At 63.2% G+C, this 20,515-nt stretch overlaps 1 protein-coding gene across 1 annotated transcript in view; it reads right to left on the bottom strand.

The window, feature by feature from the left end:
* Positions 1–20,515, bottom strand: part of LOC309631877 (SCO-spondin-like) — a gene marked incomplete at its 3' end in the record, with an annotated part of 40,296 nt that overhangs the window by 7,181 nt on the left and 12,600 nt on the right. Inside the window, 36 exon segments of the mRNA XM_082398756.1 lie at positions 532–685; positions 1,743–1,782; positions 1,917–2,047; positions 2,273–2,404; positions 2,823–2,878; positions 3,294–3,713; positions 4,170–4,422; positions 4,756–4,888; positions 4,892–4,920; positions 5,263–5,515; positions 6,031–6,617; positions 6,840–6,967; positions 7,133–7,256; positions 7,338–7,508; positions 8,643–8,798; positions 10,856–10,919; positions 12,495–12,932; positions 13,015–13,146; positions 13,443–13,636; positions 13,759–13,977; positions 14,305–14,397; positions 15,295–15,349; positions 15,478–15,596; positions 16,141–16,424; positions 16,539–16,638; positions 16,727–16,867; positions 16,980–17,036; positions 17,039–17,241; positions 17,546–17,636; positions 17,729–17,849; positions 18,403–18,851; positions 19,160–19,306; positions 19,514–19,738; positions 19,945–20,114; positions 20,201–20,314; positions 20,401–20,513. Of these exon segments, the coding sequence (XP_082254882.1) occupies positions 532–685; positions 1,743–1,782; positions 1,917–2,047; positions 2,273–2,404; positions 2,823–2,878; positions 3,294–3,713; positions 4,170–4,422; positions 4,756–4,888; positions 4,892–4,920; positions 5,263–5,515; positions 6,031–6,617; positions 6,840–6,967; positions 7,133–7,256; positions 7,338–7,508; positions 8,643–8,798; positions 10,856–10,919; positions 12,495–12,932; positions 13,015–13,146; positions 13,443–13,636; positions 13,759–13,977; positions 14,305–14,397; positions 15,295–15,349; positions 15,478–15,596; positions 16,141–16,424; positions 16,539–16,638; positions 16,727–16,867; positions 16,980–17,036; positions 17,039–17,241; positions 17,546–17,636; positions 17,729–17,849; positions 18,403–18,851; positions 19,160–19,306; positions 19,514–19,738; positions 19,945–20,114; positions 20,201–20,314; positions 20,401–20,513 (6,296 nt within the window).

The raw sequence follows: 20,515 nt of genomic DNA, 5'->3' as shown, positions 1-20,515 counted from the left end.
TTAGGGTGACCCTAATCCAATATGACTGTTGTCCTTATACAAAGGGGGAATTTGGACATAGGTGCACACAGAAGAGATGATGTGAAAACACAAGGAGGAGACGGCCACGTGAAGGCAGATTGGAGGGATGCAGCTATAAGCCAAGGAACACCAGGAATTGCCCACAAACTCCAGAAGAGGAGAGGGGCCTGGAACAGACGCTCGCTCACAGCCCTGAGGAGGAAGCAGCCCTGCTGACTCCGGGATCTTAGATTTCTAGACTCCAGAACTGTGATAGGACAAACTCTGTGTTCGAGCCACCCCATCTTCGGTGTAGCTGAGGCAGCCTCAGCCTCAGAGGGGAGGAAAGAGGGAGACTGGAGGGGAGGGCACGGGCGAGGGGCACAAGCAGGCTTGGCCCCGGAGAGCTGGTCGCTGTGCCTGTAGGAAGGGGTGTCTCCAAGGCCCATGGAGGCCAACACCCCCTGCCGCTCAGGAGAGACAGAGGGGTCCTTGGGGTCTTGGGGCCGTTGCAGGGGGAGGTGGTCTCACCAGTTCTCACATGGACGAATCACAGCACTGCCTGGGGGGTGGAGGTGTCCCCCGTGGGCGGAGGGGCAGTCCTGGGTAGGCACACACACGTTGTTCTGAAACCAAAAACCCTCCATCACCTTCCGGTTTCCGGCCTGGCCTGCTCTCTCCCCACCTGCCCCCCACTATCAGAGCTCAGCGCCCACTTGGCAGGCGCCCTCCCTCAAACACCATGGACCCTCCTTCCAAACATCAAGTCTCTTCCCACTTCCCAGCATCGGGGAAACACACACCATCAGGTGCAGGGGCCGTGGGGAAGGGCACAGACCCCCGATTTCTGGGAGAAAAGACCGTCTCCACTTGCAGGACACAAGACTGAACTGTCAAATCCATGAAATCAACTAACGAAGTATGAAAATTGCAATTCATACAAAACGACGTAAAAAGAAACAAAACAAAATCAGATGAAACTACATGCACAGGGGGTTTGGACAGAAGTTGCTAGGGGCTCAACTTTAAAAACACAGCCATCCGCCAGCACATGATTCGAAGTCAGATGTCCTGAAAGTAGCAGCCCTGGGAAGCAGTTTACCGTCTCACAGACTCCCATGACCAGGGACACTATTACCCCAGTTTTACAAGCGGAGAAACTGAGGCATGAGAATACTCAGCCTGAGGTCACAGAGCTGCTAGTGGAACAGCCTGAGCCCTCACTGGAGTCTGTCCCTACCAGGCCCCAAGCTTCAGCAGCATCTCTGGAAGCCCTCCCCACTGTCGCGTGAGCTTTTGTCCAAACTCCACCATCCCCCGCTGCATTTGCCAGCCCTGGTTCCCACCACCCTCCAACTGGAGTGGCTGCCTCCCTGCTCTCCACATCCTCTAATCTCTGACGGTCAAGTTGGACCGCCTCCTCCGGGAAGCCCACCGTCCTGGACCCCATCCCCGCCAGTCTACATCACGTGCTCTGCAACATGCAGAGCTCACTTCCTGTGTATCACGTGGGTCTGTCTTCATTGTAGGGGCTCTGGGTCTGCTTTCCCCAGACTGGAGTCTTCTTGGGGGCAGAGCCTGCTCTTCCCCACAGCGTAGCCCAGCCCAGGACTGAGCTTACAGTAAGTGCTCGATAAATAACTGGTGATAACGTAAGAGGACCGAGCCCTCAAGCAGGCACGAATCATAAAGAATTTCCAGACCAATCACCATTTTACAAACGGGAAAACAGAGGCCCATACCTGAATGCCACTCGCCCGGGGTCACGTGCTGGTCACGGGGCTGGCAGAGCAGAGCCACGCGCCCTGAGTTCAGTGCTCTGTCCTCAACTCTGCAAGGCTTTCCCTGCCTCCAGACCCACACCCTTGGCTCTACCCCTACCCAGGCCCCAAGGAGGTCAGGCAGGGAACGCTCACCAGAAGGGCAGCAGCAGCCAGGTGGCGGGGCTGGTCAGTCCCTCTCGGGGCACTGAGCTCTGCACAGGAGGCAGGGCCCTGTGCACAGTCCAGCCACTGCTTGCCCCGGGGACACGCACCAGGCACTGGCCCTGGGGACACAGAGATTGACAGCTCAGCCTGGGCACATTCACTTCTCCCCCAGGGTCCCACCTGGGAGAGGCATCAGCTCTGGGCATGGCCGGGAAGGTCGTGGGGCTGCATGGGAGCTGAGGGAGCAGGGTCCCTGGGGTGACAGGGAGGGGCTGACAGGGCCGTGGGTGGTGTGGGGATGAGAAGGGAGGGCAGGGCGTGGAGGAAAAGGTGGGTGCCCTCACCTGCACAGGGCTGCAGGCTACAGGTGGAGAAGTCCACGGGGCTGGGCCCGCCACTCCCTCGGGTGCGATTCCGGTAGCCACCCCCGCAGGGCACAGAGCACGGAGACCAGGGGCCCCACTCCCCACCAGGAAGTGGGTGTCACCCCAGGTCACTGCAGGCCCTGTCTCACACACCCAGACACCCGGTCACTCCACCCTCTGGATCCCAGACACCTGCAGCCTCGCACCCAGCCCAGGAGACCTCCCCCTTCTCAGGGGGGTTGCAGGATTCCACCTGGAGGTCCTCCCTGCGGGGCTGGCCTCCAGGGAAGACCCCTCTTAGGGCTCTCTGGGAACCACACCTTCATGGCATCTCCTAGGGAAGGCCCTTGCACTTGTCTTGGGGTCCGGCGTGGGGAGTGACGAGAGTTGAGGACACGGGTCCCAGCTCTCACATCCACACGGCCGCAGGCTGCAGAGTTCAGCCTCCACGTTGGGACCCTGGCACGCAGTCCCCCCGAAAGGCAGCCGGGGGCACAGTGCCTGCCCGGAAGCGCCACCGAACACCCACGTTGCAGCTGTGGCTGCAGAGACTCCACCGGGTCCAGGGGCTCCAGCCACAGGCGACTGCCAGGGCGGGTGCCGGGGGAGAGGCACAGAACGTGTGAAACCAGGTCAAGTCATCCCTGGGCCCCAACTTCCCGGGACAACCCTGACACCACCAGGTTGATTACTGAAGGGGCCAGTATCCCCTGTGGTCCCTGAGACCCCACCACTGCCCATCCCTGGGCCCCGAGCATGGGGGTACCTGGGCAGGGCTCCGAGGTACACAACATCACACCAGAGATACAGGTGCTGCAGAGAGAGGGCCCAGTGAGGCCACAATCAGCCCCTGCCCCTTGGAGCCCTGTGCACCTGCCCGCAGGGAGAAGTGGCCGGAACCACGGTGTCCACCGCACAGAAGAGGAACCCGAGGGTCTGGGAAGAAAAGCAAGTTGCCCTGTGTCCCACGTGAAGTGCGTGAGTGACCAAGGATTCTCACCCAGCACCCCCCACCCCGCAATTCCACCCTCCGTGAGCTCCCTGACGGCCCAGGTACTGTGCTGCCCTTTGTCCCACGATTTTATCAAGAAGTCGTCTTTTTACACTTTTTATTCCATTTGTATTTATTAAACACTGTGTAGAAATGACTTTGAGCGACACTTCGGGGCCAGTTAGGAGCTGTTCAGAAGGAGTAGACACTAGCTTGAGTCTCCTGGATCTTTCTCTTGAGTATTTCCTCCCTTTTACTTTTCTCCAATAAAAATGTTTTAAAGCCCACTTGTCAAATATGTGGACATTCCAGAAAAAAAAATCTAAGAGAGAAAAGGCAAAAGAGAAAGGGGCAGGGGGAGAGGAAGAATGAAGGAGGGAATTGGGGGAGGACCAGGGGACAGAAAATAAAAAGGAAGAAGAAAATGAACTGAAAGGAAAGAAAAAAGAACGGAAAATTGAAAAAAACAGAGGGAATGGGGTTAGCGCGCCCTCTGCTGGCAGATCCTGGTATCAGTTTTGAGGGTTGGGTGCTTCAAGGTTTCTGAGCAGAAAGCAAGTGCACCCCAGGAAGTGCATTACACTCAGGAAAGAGAAACAGAGGTAACTGGAAGGAGAACGTAGAACGCCCCCACTCCAGGCTCTAGTTCCATCATAAATCGCCTCTCCCAGCTGAGCCTCAGTCTCCCCATCAGTCAAATGAGCACGAAGGTCCCTACAGACGCCTGCCCCTCCAGGCCTGGCAGCCACTGCTGTTCACTTCAGCATTCCCAGGGCCCAGGCCTGGCAGCACAGAGGCATGCTGAGCCCCCCGGTGTGGGGGAGTCCACATCTGTCCACCTCTGGAGCCACCAAGCCCCACCCCCATCCCGACGCTGGTACCCACCAGTTATTGCAGGAGTCCAGCCGGGCCACTGCTCCAGGTGCATAGAGCTGCCCGCGCAGCTGGCAGGGGCACTGACTCACGGGCAGGCAGCTGGCGCCGTGCAGGAAGAGGGCAAGGGGACAGGCGCAGCCAGGGGTGCAGACGCTGGTGCACTCCACCCCAGGGCCCTGCGCCAGGCACAGCCGAGGGCGTGGGCCCCCCTCCTGGTGGCACTGCTCAGCTGAGCGGAACACCGTGTCGCCTGGGCACTGGGCTGGACGGGAAGACAGAGCGGGTCTCAGCAGGGGCAGGCGGGAAGGGCAGGGAGGTGGAGGGGCGGGGGAACCTGCATGCAGGTGACAGGTGGCAGTCAGTCAGAGGGACAGAGAGTCGGATGAAGCCCCCTCCCTCAGGGCATAGCCCTGCCTGGCCCCCGGTGGCTGGGGGATGGAGGAGACCCAGGAAATCGGGCACAGTCTCTCTTAGCTCAAGGCATGGCCTGTCCTGGAGGCAGAGCTTGGTGCCATGCAAAGGTAGGCGGCGAAAGGTCAAACCCCCAGGGGCCGGCGGGACGTGCCTGGTGGGAGGATGGGAGGGGACTCGGCACCTGTGCAGGGCTGCGTATTGCAGCCCCTGGTCTGGCTGTGGGGTCCCTGGCACCCGGGGTCCCCAGAAACTGAGGCAGAGCAGCTGTGCCCGCGTGTCTGGACGCCTCCATCGCAGGGCGCTGAGCAGGTGGACTAGGCAGCCCACAGACCCCAGCCGCCGGGTATCGTCAGGAAGAGTGGAGTCGACCGTGAGGGACGCAGGAAAGAGGGGGCCGAGCATGGCCCTGCAAGGGTCTGGAGCTGTGTGGGCTGGCGCCGTGCAGGGTCCTAACTGCAGCTTCGGCCCCACCAACATCCACTCCTCCAGCGAGGCCCCCAGCGCTCCCTCAGGCCAGGCCCACCCTGTTCATCTCCTGCTGGGCTTCCTGGGGCTGTGACTGGGGGCCGGGAGAAGCTTCTGGACAATAGCCAGGCTTGCCCCCGCCCCTCCCGAAGGGTCATTCTCTTCAGCTGCTCCTCACCCCACCCGAGGGTCCCAGACACACCAGGGACAGAGGGGGCCACACCTGGGCACACAGCGGGGCTGCAGGGCTCCTCCTGGGTGGCCTCTCCTGGGCAGGACGTGTCCCCAGGGTTGGGGCAGAGCCAGGAACGGCTGTGCCAGCCTGGGCCCCCTCCAGGGACGAGGGAGCTCTGGGAGCAGGCGGACCGGGGACCCCAGGGTGTCCAGCCCAGCGCCTCTGCAGGGAAAAGGGCAGGACACTGCACGGGGCCCTGCAGGGCGGGGCGGCTCGGGGGACCTGGGTGAGCTCCGAGAAGCTATGGGGGCGACAGATGGGCTCATGAGGATGAGTGTGGGCTCTGCCCCTCGGGGACCTCCACCGTCAGCCCAGATCTCCCTCTCGGAGCAGAGCCTTCCGCTGAATCTGGTTCACTGGGGCCCCACCTCTATCTGTGGACCTGGCTGGCTCCTCGACATATCCACTGCCCATCCTCACATTTTCTCCCAGATCAAAACTTCCAGAGACTTCTAAACAACTGGCCTTCATTCAGCTTCAATGTGGAAACCCAAGAGTCCCCTCAGACACCCAGCCGCCCTTCTCCACTGCAAGAGCCTGGCCCAGACCCCCCCTGGACCCACGCTTGCACCCCAACCCCCCTGCTCTCCCCGCTGCCCCATCGCCCTGCGCACCAGTGAAACGCAGAGACCTCTGCTGGGACGGCTCTGCCTGAGGGGCCCCAGCAGCGGAAAGAGGACAGCAGTCCTGGCCCCTAAGAGCTTCTGACCGGCCCCCTCCAGCCCCCCCACATGAGGCATAGCCTCATGCCCACACCTTGCTCTCAGACACCCTGCGCCCCCCAGGCCAGCCTGGGTCCAGGCCCTCGTCTCCTCCCCGCACAAAGCTCCACACATCGAGGCCAGTTCCAGGGCGCCTCTCGGATGGGGAGGCTTTGCTGACCACCAGCAGCCTCGACCCCGCCGTTCTCAGGGGGAAGATGGGCACCCGGTAGGGTGGGCAGTGGGAGGCCGGCCCCACCCCTACAGGGCTCCCCCCCTTGGATGCCCCCGCCCCAGCCCAGCTCTCCTTACCTGTGCCACCCATGCAGGGCTGCAAGCTGCAGGGTGCCCTCTCTTGGGAGGCCCCGGGGCAGGGGGCACCACCATCCTCGGGCAGGGGGTCCACACAGCTCCTCCAGCGACTCCGATGGCCTCCCCCACCAGAGACGCTGCAGGGCCCCCAGGCGTCCCACACGGCCCACGCCCCGGCCACTGCGGGGGACAGAAGAACGGAGGTGGACCACGTGAGCCCAAGGAGGTGCGACCGTGCTAGAGGGAGCAGGGCCAAGGGGCACAGAGGAGCCTGGCAGTGGCCAGCGGGGCGGCTTAGGGCAGCGCCCGGGGACTCCACAGCTTTCCTTCCTGTCCCAGGAAGCCTCCCCTAGGTGGCGGTGACCTGTGGAAAGATCTCTAGGGGCAAAGGCTCTGGTCCCTGGAAAGGGTCTGGGATGGCGGGAATCCTGGGGCAGGGCGCCCGCGGCAGCAGCAGATAGAAGGCCAGCTGTGGGGCGGAGGAGACCCGGGTGGGAAACCCTGGATGGAAGGAGAGGCAGGGTGGGGGCCCCCGCCTCGGATCCACAGAACGAAAGCGCTGCAGGGCCTCCGGCTCAGAGCCCAGGACCAGGGGCGCAGCCTGTTTACAGCCCCGCTCTGAGGAGGGCCGGCCGCTGCTCCAGTTCCCACACTCAGGCAGGAAGAGGGAAGGGCTGGGGCTTCAGACAAGGCCTTCGGGAGGTGCGAGGCTGGGACGTCAGGGGGGGCTGTCCTCCTAGAATCCCGGAGCCTGGACACGGGTCTCAGAGGAGAGCAGGGGCACTTCCCCGGTGCGGGTGTCTCACCTGGGGGGCTGGGGAGGCTTGAGAAGGGATGCCCGTTACCTGGGCAGGCAGCTGCCCCCAGGCAGGGGAGGCCGCAGCAGCTCCCGGCGCTGGAAGGCGAGGCCCAGGCCACAGCTCCGGCTGCAGCTGCTCCAGCCAGACCCGGGCGCCAGCCCACAGCCCACTGCAAGGACGGGTGGGCCGGGTTCAGAGGGTGCTCACCCGGGAGCGGGGCCCTGGGGTGCCCCCCCAGCCCGGCACATACCACAGCCATCCTCGTCCGAGCCGTCCTGGCAGTCGGGCTGCAGGTCACAGCGCCGCTCGGCTGGCAGACACTCCCCGCTGCCGCAGCTCAGCTGACTCTGCGAGCAGAGACCTCTCGAGGCCGGCAGCCCAGGCAGGGTCGTGGTGGGCACCGGGAAGGGCACAGTGCTCGCTGCCCATGCCAGGGGTGGGGGAGGGGAAGAGAGCCACACAAGTGATTCTGGCTGATAAACCGAGGATGATAAACCAAGCCCCTTCAACCCCAAGCCAAGTGCAGAACAGAACTTGCTGACCAAGGCTCTGGCCTCCCCTTCCTCCTGATGCCTCCTGCACCCAGTGCAGGCTTCCCTCTACTATATGCGGGTGAGATCATGGGGTCTTTGGTCCACACACGATCTCACACAGTCTCTCTCTTTGACAACAGCTCTTGGAGTGTTGGATGGATAGATGATGGTTGGGTGGATGATGGATGGATGGATATACGGATAGATGAATGGATGGATAGATGATGGTTGGGTGGATGATGGATGGATGGATACATGGATGGATGAATGGATGGATAGATGATGGTTGGGTGGATGATGGATGGATGGATATATGGATGGATGAATGGATGGATAGATGATGAATGGATAGATGATAGTTGGGTGGATGATGGATGGATGGATATATGGATAGATGAATGGATGGATAGATGATGGTTGGGTGGATGATGGATGGATGGATGGATATACGGATAGATGAATGGATGGATAGATGATGGTTGGGTGGATGATGGATGGATGGATATATGGATGGATGAATGGATGGATAGATGATGGTTGGGTGGATGATGGATGGATGGATATATGGATGGATGAATGGATGGATAGATGATGGTTGGGTGGATGATGGATGGATGGATATATGGATGGATGAATGGATGGATAGATGATGGTTGGGTGGATGATGGATGGATGGATATATGGATGGATGAATGGATGGATAAATGATGAATGGGTGGATGATGGATGGATGGATAATGGATGGGTGATGGATGGGTAAATGAGTATCCTCAAAGGTCAGAGAGGTTTTATGAAACACCTATCCCATGCCCCCTCTTCACTATCCCCAAAGACACACACATTCCTGGCTATTTTTACCTACTCAGTTTCCTTCCACTCCCTGCTGCCTCTAGCCTCTCTCAGGACCTTCTCATATCTGTTAGAAATGGGGGCAGGGACTTCCTCAAACCTAAAGCGGTCTTGCCATTACCACCCACATGACACCAGACCCTCCGGAGAGCGCTGCAGGGCCAAAGGCTCACCACGCAGGTCCACGCAGGACCTCTCATCGGAGCCGTCCAGACAGTCCTCTTCCGCATCACACAGCTGTTCCAGCTTCACACAGCCCAGCAGCTCACGGGGCGCCTGGCCTGGGCTGCACCGCACGGGCGGGAAGGGCCCCGGGGCAATGCTCTGTCCTGTGGGCATCACCACAGCCAGCTGATGGGGCATCGCACCCCCCCGCCCCATCCTCCCTCCTTCAGTCACCTCCCAGCAGCCCCCAACCTCCCTCCTGACATCCGATGGGCCCTCACTTCCTGCCTCTCTTGAGATCATGGAAAAGTAGGGAACTGCATCAGGAGACTTGGGTCCTAGGCCTGGTCCTACCAGATCCCTGACCTCGAGCTGGGTGACCTGGAGCAAAGCAGTCAAGCTCCCAGGGCCTCTGTCTACCCCTCCACCCAGAAAGTTGTCTCTACAGGTAGAAGGCATCTTGCCAGCAGGAGCCACAGGCGTCATCGGGTGTGGCGGGAGCACCGTCACGGCTGCCATTTCTGGCCTCAGGCTGGGAGGTAGGGGTAGTGGTCTCGGTCTGCACAGTTTCCCCAAGGCTTGGGCGAGATGTGGACGCAGGACTCACTGGCCCCTTGCCTGGGGGTGCAGGAGGGAGAGGGATGAGGCCCGTCAGCCCCCCTTCCCTGAGATGAGGCTGACGTGGGCCCTCCAGAGTGTCTCCCAGGCTTCGAGGTGGTGCAGGGTGAGGACAGCCCACACCCCACCTTCCGAGGGGCTTCAGATCAAAAAGGAAATGGGTCTCAGTAGTCCTAGGAGCACAAGAAGGGTTTTAACTGAAAGTAGAAGAAACGCTTAGTTGTGTTTTTTTTTTAATTTTTATTTATTTATTTATTTTTGGCTGTGTTGGGTCTTCGTTTCTGTGCGAGGGCTTTCTCCAGTTGCGGCGAGCGGGGGCCACTCTTCATCGCGGTGTGCAGGCCTCTCACTGTCGCGGCCTCTCCCGTTGCGGAGCACAGGCTCCAGACGCGCAGGCTCAGTAGTTGTGGCTCACGGGCCTAGTTGCTCCGTGGCACGTGGGATCCTCCCAGACCAGGGCTCGAACCCGTGTTTCTGCATTAGCAGGCAGATTCTCAACCACTGCGCCACCAGGGAAGCCCGAAACGCTTAGTTTTGAATGAGATTTGTACTCTCCTCTCAAGAAGACACATGTGGCGGCTTCCAAGTCAAACTCACTATAATAAACTAAAACGTTTAAGGAAAAAAGGAACAGAGGACACAAATGGCAGCAGGAGGAGCAAACGCTACCAGAGACTCAGGATCTGCCCGTGGCTACAGTGGTGCCGAGAAATCGGTTGTGAGCCTCCTGGCAGCTACAGTGAAAAGGGGGTTGAGCTTCTCATTTGCTGACAAGAGATTCATGTTCAAAAGACAGCCTTTTTTCTAGAACCAGACTTAGAATGAGATTAGACTTCATCACGTGAGTCTGCATGTTGCAGACCCGAGTGATGGTACAAGTTGCTTCATCTGCTTTTCACAAAAGACACAGAAACACGGGCTGGCCAGGCTCCAGGATAGCTCTCCTCAGAACTTTCGGGAAGGGACCATACGGGTCGTCTATAAGTGCTCCTGGTCTCACAGAGGGGGAAACTGAGGCCCAGGCAGGTGGTGAGACGGGCCGAACATGTCGCAAGACAGAAGGTCAGGCCAGGACACACCCAGCTGCCCTGACAGCTCCGCCAGCCCACTTCTCTCTGAAGATGGCTCTCCTGTGCTCCCGTGCAGGTGAAGGACCAGGTGGCCATGAGCGGGGGGCTGGCACACAGCCACAGGGAGCCCCTTCCTTGTCCTAGTCAGGACCGTGCTAACTTGGTGACCCTGGCTTCCCTGTGCAAACACTCCAGAAAGGGGTGCCTGGCCGGGCAAATGGGCGAGCGGAGGGAGTGCCAGGCGGCATCCCACAGCCCAGCCAGGGCTCTGGGGGAAGCAGACACCCTGCAGGGCACAGGCTCAGCCCTGGGGACCAGCCAGGGGCCTCGTACCCTGGAGTCCAGGATGGTGGGCAGGGGCAGGACCCGGCCAAGGCATCCACGGTGACCACGTCTCCCTCTCCAAGCCCACCCTGCTCAGTCAGGGGACGAGAGAAGTCAGAAGACTGAACTCTGAGGAGTAACAGCCCCTTGCTCTGAAAGAACAGGCGGGCTGGGGGGCTGGGAAGGGGGCCTGGAGTTTGGGCACATACCTGTGCGGGGCACGGGTGATCCCTGCTGGGGACGCCAGCGTTCAGCCCCTGCCTCTGCCAGCCCCTGCGGAGGGAGAGGGCTCAGCTTGCCTGCGCAGCTCCAGCCCCCAGGGCTGCCCCGCCCGGTGTCCCGGCATCTGCCTCTCATTCCCATGGGGATGCACTGGGTCCCACAGCCCCGCCCCCCGCCCCGCAGGGCAGAGCCGGGTGTGGAGCCTCATTCCTCTGTAACACCTCAGGGCTCGGCACCCCCAGGCGCCAGGAGTTCAGGAGCTGTTCTCACTGCCCCCTGAGGGGATCCACTCGGCTGTCTCCCCCAAACCCCCGTCGTTCCCCACTCTAGCACCCATGCAAGTCCTGAGTGCCGTGGTCACCCTCCCCTCTAGGGTCCCAACCGGGCTGTTCTCCAGTGGGAGAGTGCCCGCCCTCGTCTCTACGTTACAGACGCCCCCTCACCCCCCATCCTTCCAGCCTCGTCCAGGAAGCCTCTGGGGACCCTGGGCTCAGGGTGGCTCTGAGCACCTGATGCCCTGGTGCCTGCCCTGTGGGCGCGGGCCTCTCCTGTCTCCCAAACTCCTCCAGGCCAGGCATCTGCCCTGTGTTCCTGCCCCTCTGGCCATCCCTTTGGCCCCCAGCCCAGCAAAAGGCTGGCCCCCAGGAGGCTCAGCGCCGAAGGCCTGACCCAGAAAGCAGCAGCAGGGACGCACAGGGAGGCAACGCTGGCTGACCGTGAAGAGAGGGAGACGCAGGGCTGCTGGGACGCTGAGGCCAGCTCCCCAGGCCCTGCACCCCACCCGCTGGGCCCGTCTCCCCACTCACCTCCCTGGGCTTGGGGGGGGGCAGCTGTCCAGGCTGGGTGGAGGAGAGGGCCGGGGTCCAGGCTGTGGACGGGACTCTGAGAGGAAAAATAACCAAGGGGACTCCCGGGGCTCGCCCAGCTTCAGAGCCGCATCCGGGCAGGGGGTCATCTCCGGGTGGGTCGGGGGCGGGGAACCTGGGCGGGCACTGCGTGCTAAGCCTAGGCAAGGGGATGCTCTCCACGGTGGTCCTAAAGGCGAGGATCCCCTGGAAGGCTTGTTAACCAGGTGGCTGGGGCCCACCCCCCAGTGTCTGCCTCAGGAGGTTGAGGCTGGGACCTGAGACTCTGCACTGCTACCCCCTTCCGGGTGACGCTGATGCTGCGGCTTCAGGGGCCACACGTTGAGAACCACTGACCTCCAGACTCTAGGACGGGGGCACAGACGCCGAGAACCACTGACCTCCAGACTCTAGGACAGGGGCCACACTTTGAGAACCACTGACCTCCAGACTCTAGGACGGGGGCACAGATGCCGAGAACCACTGACCTCCAGACTCTAGGACAGGGGCCACACGTTGAGAACCACTGACCTCCAGACTCTAGGACAGGGGCACAGACGCCGAGAACCACTGACCTCCAGACTCTAGGACGGGGGCACAGACGCCGAGAACCACTGACCTCCAGACTCTAGGACAGGGGCACAGACGCCGAGAACCCCACAGCGGGAAGGGCCCTCCGAAGGCACCCGTCTGCAGCAGGTCAGCACGCCGGGCCCACGGGCACTTCGTGGGTGAAGGCGGCGCAGGTACCTCCCACAAGGCTGACCCTACGAGGCTAAGCGGGGTAGCCGGGTGCCCCACGCCTGCCAGTGCCTGCGGGCGGGGGCAGACAGCCCTCCTCATCGGAGCCGGCCTCGCAGCCTTCCACACCAGCGTGCGGGGCCCCCCTCAGGGCACACTCGCCACTGGCACAGCAGTGCCCAACCCCCGGGCACGGGGGCGCTGCCGGTGGGGACACGGGTGCAGGGGGATGGCTGAGGGGTCCTGCCCGTCCCTCCTGCCCGCTCCCGCCCCCAGCCCAGCCTGTACCTGGCTCACAGCCCAGCAGCTCCGCCGGCAGGGGGATGCCATGGTTGGCCTCCCTGTGGGGGGCGGCACTGAGGTGCACATCGAGGGGCCACACCCGGATGTACCGTGCCTGCACCATCCAGCCAAACGTCCACACTGCGGGGGCCACGTCATACCGGTTCCCGGGAAAAAGATGTGGGCACAGGGGTCCCTGCTCACCGAGGCTCGAGCCGGCCTTCCGCTCAGGCTGCCACCATGACCCTCCCCAGTGTCCCCCTTGCCCATCCCCCAACCTTCATGGCATGGACCCGGCCTTCCCAGAGCTCATGCTCTCCTGGCATAAGCCATCCATGTCCCTCAAGGTTGAGGGGCTCTGGTCCTGGTTTCCCGAGGGCCACGCCACTGCCCAGACACGGCAGGTGCTCCTCAAGCGTTTAAGAGCAAACATACTGTCTCCCTGGGGAGGAAGCAAACCCCACGAGGGCAGGGCCGTGCCCAGGCTGCTCTCCACGGGCTGTGAGGCCTTCAATGAACTTGATGTCACCCCAACCCCCTCCCTCCACGGTAGAGCTTCCCACACCTGCCCCGTGTCTGAGCCACTTCGCTTGTTTCTGATGCCCCTTTGACAGTGGTCCCCAAGCCCTGTGCTCCACAGAACACTGTCCCTGCTACTAACAGGTGATGAACAAGCCCCTAAAACAGGCAATGTCCTTCTGGATACTAGAAGCTCCTTAGGGACAAAGACTTTGCATCCCACAAAGGGGCATGGTGGGTCTCTGGGCCAGGGGGTCCAGATGGGTGGTTCCTTGGGTGGAGGCTGAATACCAGGCAGGACGTCACGATAGTTGTGCCAGTGTAGACCACCATTGCTGAACTGGAGCAAGTCTGAGGACCCAGCCCCCTGCACCATGATGCCTGGGGGGAGGGGCAGGGTTCAGAGTGAACACTACCCTCAGCCCACCAACCTCCACCACCACCGCTACCTCCATCCACCGTCTGCCACCTCCTCCTCCAGCCCCTGCCCCCTCCCCACGCACCAGTGAGGTTCCGGGGCCGTAGCAGGTCCAGCTGCAAGTAGGGGGGCTGGGTGTGCCACTGAGCATAAGCATCCTCTACGGGGCTCCAGCCCTGCTGTCCAGGTGCCCCCGTGGGAGGCCTTAGGATGGCAGCCCAGGTGGGGCGCCCCAGCTGCTGGGCCGAAGCATGCAGGCTCCCCTCGGGGAGTCGGGCCAGGCCCAGGGGAGAACAGCAGGGATCTGGGTGCACGAGAGAGGGGCTGGAGTTGGGGGAGGGCAGAGGGTGGCAGGAGCCTGCTAGGGGCATAGTTAGGAAGGCACAAGGGGAGTTGGGGGATTTGAAGGGCCCACACAGTTGACCTTGTGGTGTCAACAGGGACAGAAGGCTGGTGCAGGGAAGGCAGGGATGGAGAGGCAACTTAGGCTGGGATGACGTCTAGATCCTTAGGCTAACCATCCTCCCCATGGAAGCAAGAGCTATAGCCCAGCGATCCTGTTTCCCCTCCCAGGTTGGACAACCCTTGGGCAACATCCCCCCTCCGCCCTATGATAGCCCGTGGCCCTTACCTCCGGGGGGAGGCAGAACGTGGGTGATCAGAGGGGCCCCGATCTGGGGGCTTGGGGCTGGAGGGGCCATGTGGCGGACAGTGTGGTTCTCTCCTGTGTGGGGAGACTCAGGCTCACACCAGCCCCTGGCCCAGCTCCCTGACCTCTCTCCACTTCCTGGGGCACTTTCTCTCCCACGACTTCCCAGGAGCTTTGGGAACAGCTCCCCAGCTGGAAAAGCCCATCCTCTTTCCCTTGCTGTGAGTTGGGGGTTTTCACTTCCACAGAATACTTAGAGAATGCAGAATAAAACCGCCAGTCCAAAGCCACTTCAGGGGCCAGGACTGAGCGGCTGCAGTTCCTAATCCAGGGCTGCTGTCCCTAATAGGGTACCCTTGTGGGCACGAGAAAAGGGCATCTCTGGATGGAAGCGGTCCTCCAGGCTAGAGCCTAGCCCCCACTCGCCACATAACTTGTGCAGTGAACCACCTGTACAACTGTACATGCAGGCCCTCTCCTAACCTCAGCAGCCTATGGGTGCACTTTTAAGATATGGAATCTGGGCCCAAAGGCACATCAGTTTCTGAGCCTTTGTATCTTTCTGTTTTATTTATAATTCAGTTTCCAAGTAAAGATGCTCTTGAAAAGCCCAACTTTGTCATGGTTGCTCTTAGGGGGAACAGGGAAGGAACCAGATCTGGCCCCGCAGAACCAGAGAAAAGAAAGTGCCCTCAAGGGTGACCTCACAGGGGAGGCAAAACCCCAAAAAGGTCAGAGGAGGTGGGCAGAGACTGAGGCCTGGCCTTAGGAGAGCAGAGACAAGCGCTCTTCCCCCCAGCCCCACCCCAGAGGGCCCCTTCCTTCCCCAGCATCCAGGACCCAGGCTCCCATCACCCTGAGGCTGGGGTAGCCGGTGCCCCCCTGACTCGGTGCTGCCACCTGTGGCTCCCTCTGACTCCTCGCCATCCTCCTCCCCTTGGGGCTCCTCTGCCACCCCGCAGACCCACTCACCGGGCAGGACACAGTGGCAACATGACTCTCCCACTCCCTCCACCAGAACCCAGTCCTGCGGGCACAAGAGTCAGGCTAGACGTGCTGAACTGGCCACCTGCCTGGCCCGACCCGCAACGCTGGCCTCTACACAGCTCACCCCGCCCCCGCTGCCCTGGCCCCAGGGCCCCTGCTCCCCCTCACCTGGGGGCAGCTGCCCAGCGGGCAGCAGGGGGAGCAGCGTGACGTGCTGTCGTGCAGACACTCGCAGACCCCGCAGGGGCCCTCCCGCCAGCGATCCCCCACTCGGCGGACCCGGCGCGCTGCTCACAGCCCTCACGGGGCCTCGTCTCGCACCTGGGGAGGGAGGGCCGCCCCTCACCTGGTGAGTGGGCTCAGCTATGCAAACACCCCATTCTGGTTTGCCCAGAGTGAGGGGTTTCCCAGGACTCAGGACTTTCAGTGATAGAACCTGGAAAGTCCTGGGCCAACGGGAACACTTGGTCACCCCGTCACCCCGACCCCACCCCAAACCCGAGACACTGCAGCTGGCCCAAGAGAGGGGTATGGAAGCAAGCTGTGCCAGCGGAGCGGCCCCAGAGGGGGCTGGACAGGCAGATATGGCTACTCCCCCTACAAGCCTCACCCCAGGTACCTCCAGAGGCACGAGGTGCAAACCGGAGGGCCCATACCCATCCCTGGGCTTGTGGGCTCCCTACATCCCCTTTTTGGACCTCCAGGGCATAAAACTGATGCAGGAGAAGGCCAGGGATCCCCAAAGATGCGCTGGGAGTCCTGGTGTTTAGACTAATAGGGGCACAGAGTGCGGGGGTCCTTATCTGGGGTCCGTGGTGCCCGTGGAAGCACCCTGAGCACAGGTGGCTTCCCAAGTGGGAGCTGGAGGTGAGGTCAAGGTCCCCGCAGGTCCCTGGCGGGTGCAGTAGCTGCGGGCCTTGCGGTGGATGCCCCGGCACTGACGACCTCGGCCAGCGAGGCGGGCACTGTTGGCGCTCTGGAAGGACCACTGAATGCTCCGGCTCTCACAGGGGCCCAGGCACTCGGCCCAGGGGGACCAGGATGACCAGCCACAGTTCACTGAGGGAGGGCCAAGGGTCAGGGCCGCAGGAGGGCTGGGTGCCCCGCCGGCTGGTCTGGGAGGAGACCAGAGACCCCTCAGGAAGGGCCGGGGGGCCTCACCGGCACAGTCTGGGTTGGGCCGTCCATCTTGGCAGATGCGGAGCCGGCAGTCGGTCTCGATGCGCTACCCCGCCCAGTAGCGGGTGCCGTCCACCAGGCAGGGGCGCTGCCGAGGCCACACAGAGCGCCCCTCGTCACCCAGCACCTGCCCTGTGGGGCGCCAGCAGCCTAGGGAAGGCCCAGGGTGAGGCTTCTCTGCGGAGAGCTCGGTCCCGGCAGACATGCCCGCCATACCCCAGGCCCAGAGCCCCCTTACCTGGGCTGCTGCAGGGCCGGTCAGGGGGGCACTCGGCCTGACCAGAGACGTCATCACAGGTCAAAGGGCAAGGGGCACAGGGATGGAACACCAGCTCCCCGGAGCAGGTGACACTGGGGCAGCCGTCCTGAGGGCAGGGTCCTGAGACGAAGCCAAACCAGAGGTCATCGAGGGTGGGTCCCCTTCAGGGACAAGCCGCCCGCCAGCAGCCCCTCCACACTTCACCCACCGTGCCCTCCTCCCGTCCACTCACTGGTCTGGCGGGTGCTGGGAGCGTCCCCAGGCAGCATGGCACAGGTCTGGCCGCCTTCCGGGGTGCGTGGCGCTGCCGCTGCCGGGTCCTGGTGCCCCTGCATGGCTCAGAGCACGGGGACCAGGGACACCAGGAGGTCCATTCACCGTCCACAGTGAGGAGGAAGGGCCGACCAGTGGGGAGGCGGGCCGTGAGGTTGGGCCGGGGACCAGCGCCTTCCTCCCTCCGGCTCTCTGTAGGCCCCGCCCACCCCATTGGCCTCCTGGTGCCGAGGACCCCTCACTCGGGCAGGCGGCTGTGAAGCAGGCCTGAGTCTGGTACTCGGGGCCCGGGCAGTGCCGCAGCACCGGGAGACTGGGCGGCGAGCAGCGGCGACTGCAGCCCCGCACCCCGGGCCCACGCGTCTGGCTGCACGGTGCCCATGGGCTCCAGGGGCCCCAGGCCTCACAGCGCTGCTCTTCCCGGGAGGGCCCTGCCTCCCCCGCCAATGCACAGGCTGCCCATCGCACACCTGGGGAGGGAATGGGGTCAGGGCTTTGGGGGCACCACCCGCTCCCCACCCTCACCAGCTGGCAGCCGAGGCAGAGGCCATCCGGGTAGGAGTATCCTGGGCAGGGAAGCCCTGTCCTGTTGGGGCCTCCTGGGACTGGCAGCCCTCTGAGGGGAAGGGGAGACAAAACAGGTGGGAGTGAGAGCCACCTCCCAGGCCCCCCCAGCCTTGGCCTCCATCAGGCGAACAGTGTGCCTACCACAGCCCAGCTCATCCTCGCCCTGCGGACAGTCGGGGAGCCCATCGCAGAGCCGCTCAGGGTTCAGGCACAGCTGGGGAGCAAACCACAGGGGAAGAGGCTGCCGCAGGAGGACAGGAGCCTGCAGAGGGGGCGGGGAGCCGAAGGCATGGGCTGGGGGTATGAGGCAAAACCCTCAGGGAACACGGCCTGGCTCAGACACCTTTGTGAGGGGTCCAGGAGGGGCAGGCCACAGGGGAGGAGATGGGGCCTGTGGACAGCGCCCAGCCGCCACCAGGTGGCCAGGCCGTGAAGGTCTGACTTGCGGGGACACAGAGGGGACCTCCAGGCCTGGTAGGGAGAAGCTGGGGGAGCCCCCCCAAACTGCCCCCCCCCACACTGCGGCAGAGCCACCCACTGCCCACCCTCTAATGCATCCAGCCCAAATGTGGGCAAAGACAAAAGCCCTTTCTTCTCTCCCCCGGGCTGGGCGGGCGGGCAAAAGTTTTCAAAGGGAGTTTCCGGGAAAAGATTCAAGGAGGACAAAACTCGCTCAGACTCGGCGGCCCCCAGACCTAAGTCGCTCTCTAGCGAGCGCCCCCGCGAAGCGCAGGGGGCGGAGGTCCGTCGGGTGGGGGCGGGAAGAGAGGGCGCCCCGCCCGCTGGGCGCGTGGCCGCGCCGGCCGGGCTCTCACCGCAGGCGCCGGGGTCCCCGTCCGAGCCGTCGCACAGCGGCGCAGCGGGCCGCGGGCGCAGGGCGGGAGGTGCGGCGCGCACGGCCGGTCGCAGCCGCTCTCGTCGCCGCCGTCGGCGCAGTCCTCCTCGCCGTCGCAGCGCCAGCCCCGCGGGGCGCCCTCGCCGCTGCCGCCGCTCGCGAAGTCGACGGGGCCGCAGGGCGGCGCTGCGGGGGCTTCCGCGCTCCACCCCGGCGGGGCGCCCGGGGATGCCTGCAGGCCGCCGGGCCCTTCCGCCGCCTCCGGCTCCGCTCCCCCTCCAGGCCCTTCCGGCCCCCTACCTGCGCCCGGCCCTCCCCAAGTCCAGCCGCTCCCGCTTTTTGCTGCCCTACTGGTTTTCCAAAAGCTCTCCCGCCGCCTCCAAGAATTCCCGTTAGACGCCAGTCGGTTTAGAGGGGGGCCTTGAACTTCTGGGAATAAAGTTTGGACTCTTTCAGTCCCCCTCAAACGCCCTTCACTTCCTCCATTCCGGTGTCTCCAGGAGGCTGAGTCTGGGCCCTGCTCCTTCCCACCCCCAGCATCTGCCCCAAGGCCTCCCTCTGAGGCGCTGTCCCCTCCCTTCCAGGCCTCCAGACCCCACTTTCTCACCCCCTTCCCTCCAGGAGACTCACGGGGGCTGACGCTCGCCTGGGGAGTAGGTGCAGTCTCCCTGGAGACAGCGGAGGGGCCAGGCAAGGTACCAGCCGGGGGAGTGGGCAGAGAGGGGAGTGGGCAGAGAGGGGAGTGGGCAGAGAGGGGAGCGGGCAGCGCCCAGGCCCCTCGTCGGCTCCATCTGGGCAGTCGCAGATTCCGTCACACAGGTGGATGGTCCCCACGCAGGCACCATCGACGCACGACACCTCCCCAGGGGTGCAGTTCACTTGCCCTGTAGCTAGAGAAAGGCGCTGGTCCCAGGGCACTGCCCCTTCTCCTCACTGTTTGGGGTGCCTTCACTCACACATCCACAGGTGCCCACTTCTCAGCCGGAAGCTGGATTGGTGAAGGAGGGGAGGCAGGCAGGTGGGGACCCACAAGATGGGTCTCTCGGAAGGGGACGCCTGGTGGGCTGGAGTCCGGGGTAGGGACCGCTAACCCCGACAGGACTCCTCGTCAGCAGCGTCTGGAAAGTCAGGGTGCCCATCGGCGGGGGGCAGGCAGCGCCCGTCAGCGCAGGCCAGTGAGTCCTGGGGGCACGGGCAGCCCTGCTCATCCGTCCCGTCTCCACAGTCGTCCTGCCCATCACAGATCAGGGCCAGGGGCAGGCAGTGGCCGGAGCTGCAAGACATCTGCCCCTCCCCACGGCCTGGGGTGGCACAGCCTGGTGTGGGGAGGGCAGGCAGGCTGAGGACGCCGACAAAGGGTCCCAGAGAAGCCCCCAAACCCAGAAACCAGAACAGCCCTGCCCACAAGTCGCAGCTGCTGATAACAAGAGCAGCAGCTTAGGAAGCCGCCCTAGGACGCATGCTTCCGTTACACTTTCAAGGACTAACCCGCCGCTTGGCCACTGCCACCCAGGACACTCACCCTCCTCGTCTGAGCCATCGCCACGGTCATCCTGGTAGTCACAAAGCCACCCGTGGGGCACACAGTGCCCACTCTCCTGGCATGGGGCCTCTCCCTCCGCACCGCCAGGAACCGGCTCCTCACCGCGGCTACCGTCATCCCCACAAAGCCACTGACTTTCCTGGCACGTGCTGAGGACACAGTGTCCTGGGACCCGCTGCAGCACTGGGTTCAGCCAGCCCAGGGCACAGGGCTCCCCCCGAGGCCCGCCACTCACCAGTTGCCACAGTCTCTCTGCAGTACGGTGCCCGGGGGGATGAAGCTGCCTCGCCACTCGCAGGGGCAGGGAGCCGGCTCGAGGCAGACTCCTGAGATCACAGAGGGCAGGGCTCTGGCAAAAGGGGCGCAGCAGCCCTCTGTGCCAGCCCTGTCACCATGGCCTTGTGGGCCCCTCCCCTCTGCCCACTCTGACCCTACACGCGGTGCAGCAGAGTCCCCTCAGGACAGAAGCAGCCCTCCACACGGGCAACGGCCTGGCAGTGCCACCCAGGCTCAGGACCGTGGTCATGGCAGGTGGGGGGCGCCGCATGGG

Source organism: Balaenoptera borealis (genome assembly GCF_965194805.1).
Source record: "Balaenoptera borealis genome assembly, chromosome: 7".
Lineage (NCBI taxonomy): Eukaryota > Metazoa > Chordata > Mammalia > Artiodactyla > Balaenopteridae > Balaenoptera > Balaenoptera borealis.
Note: the sequence above shows the minus strand (reverse complement) of the source record. Positions and strands in the feature narration are given on the sequence as shown.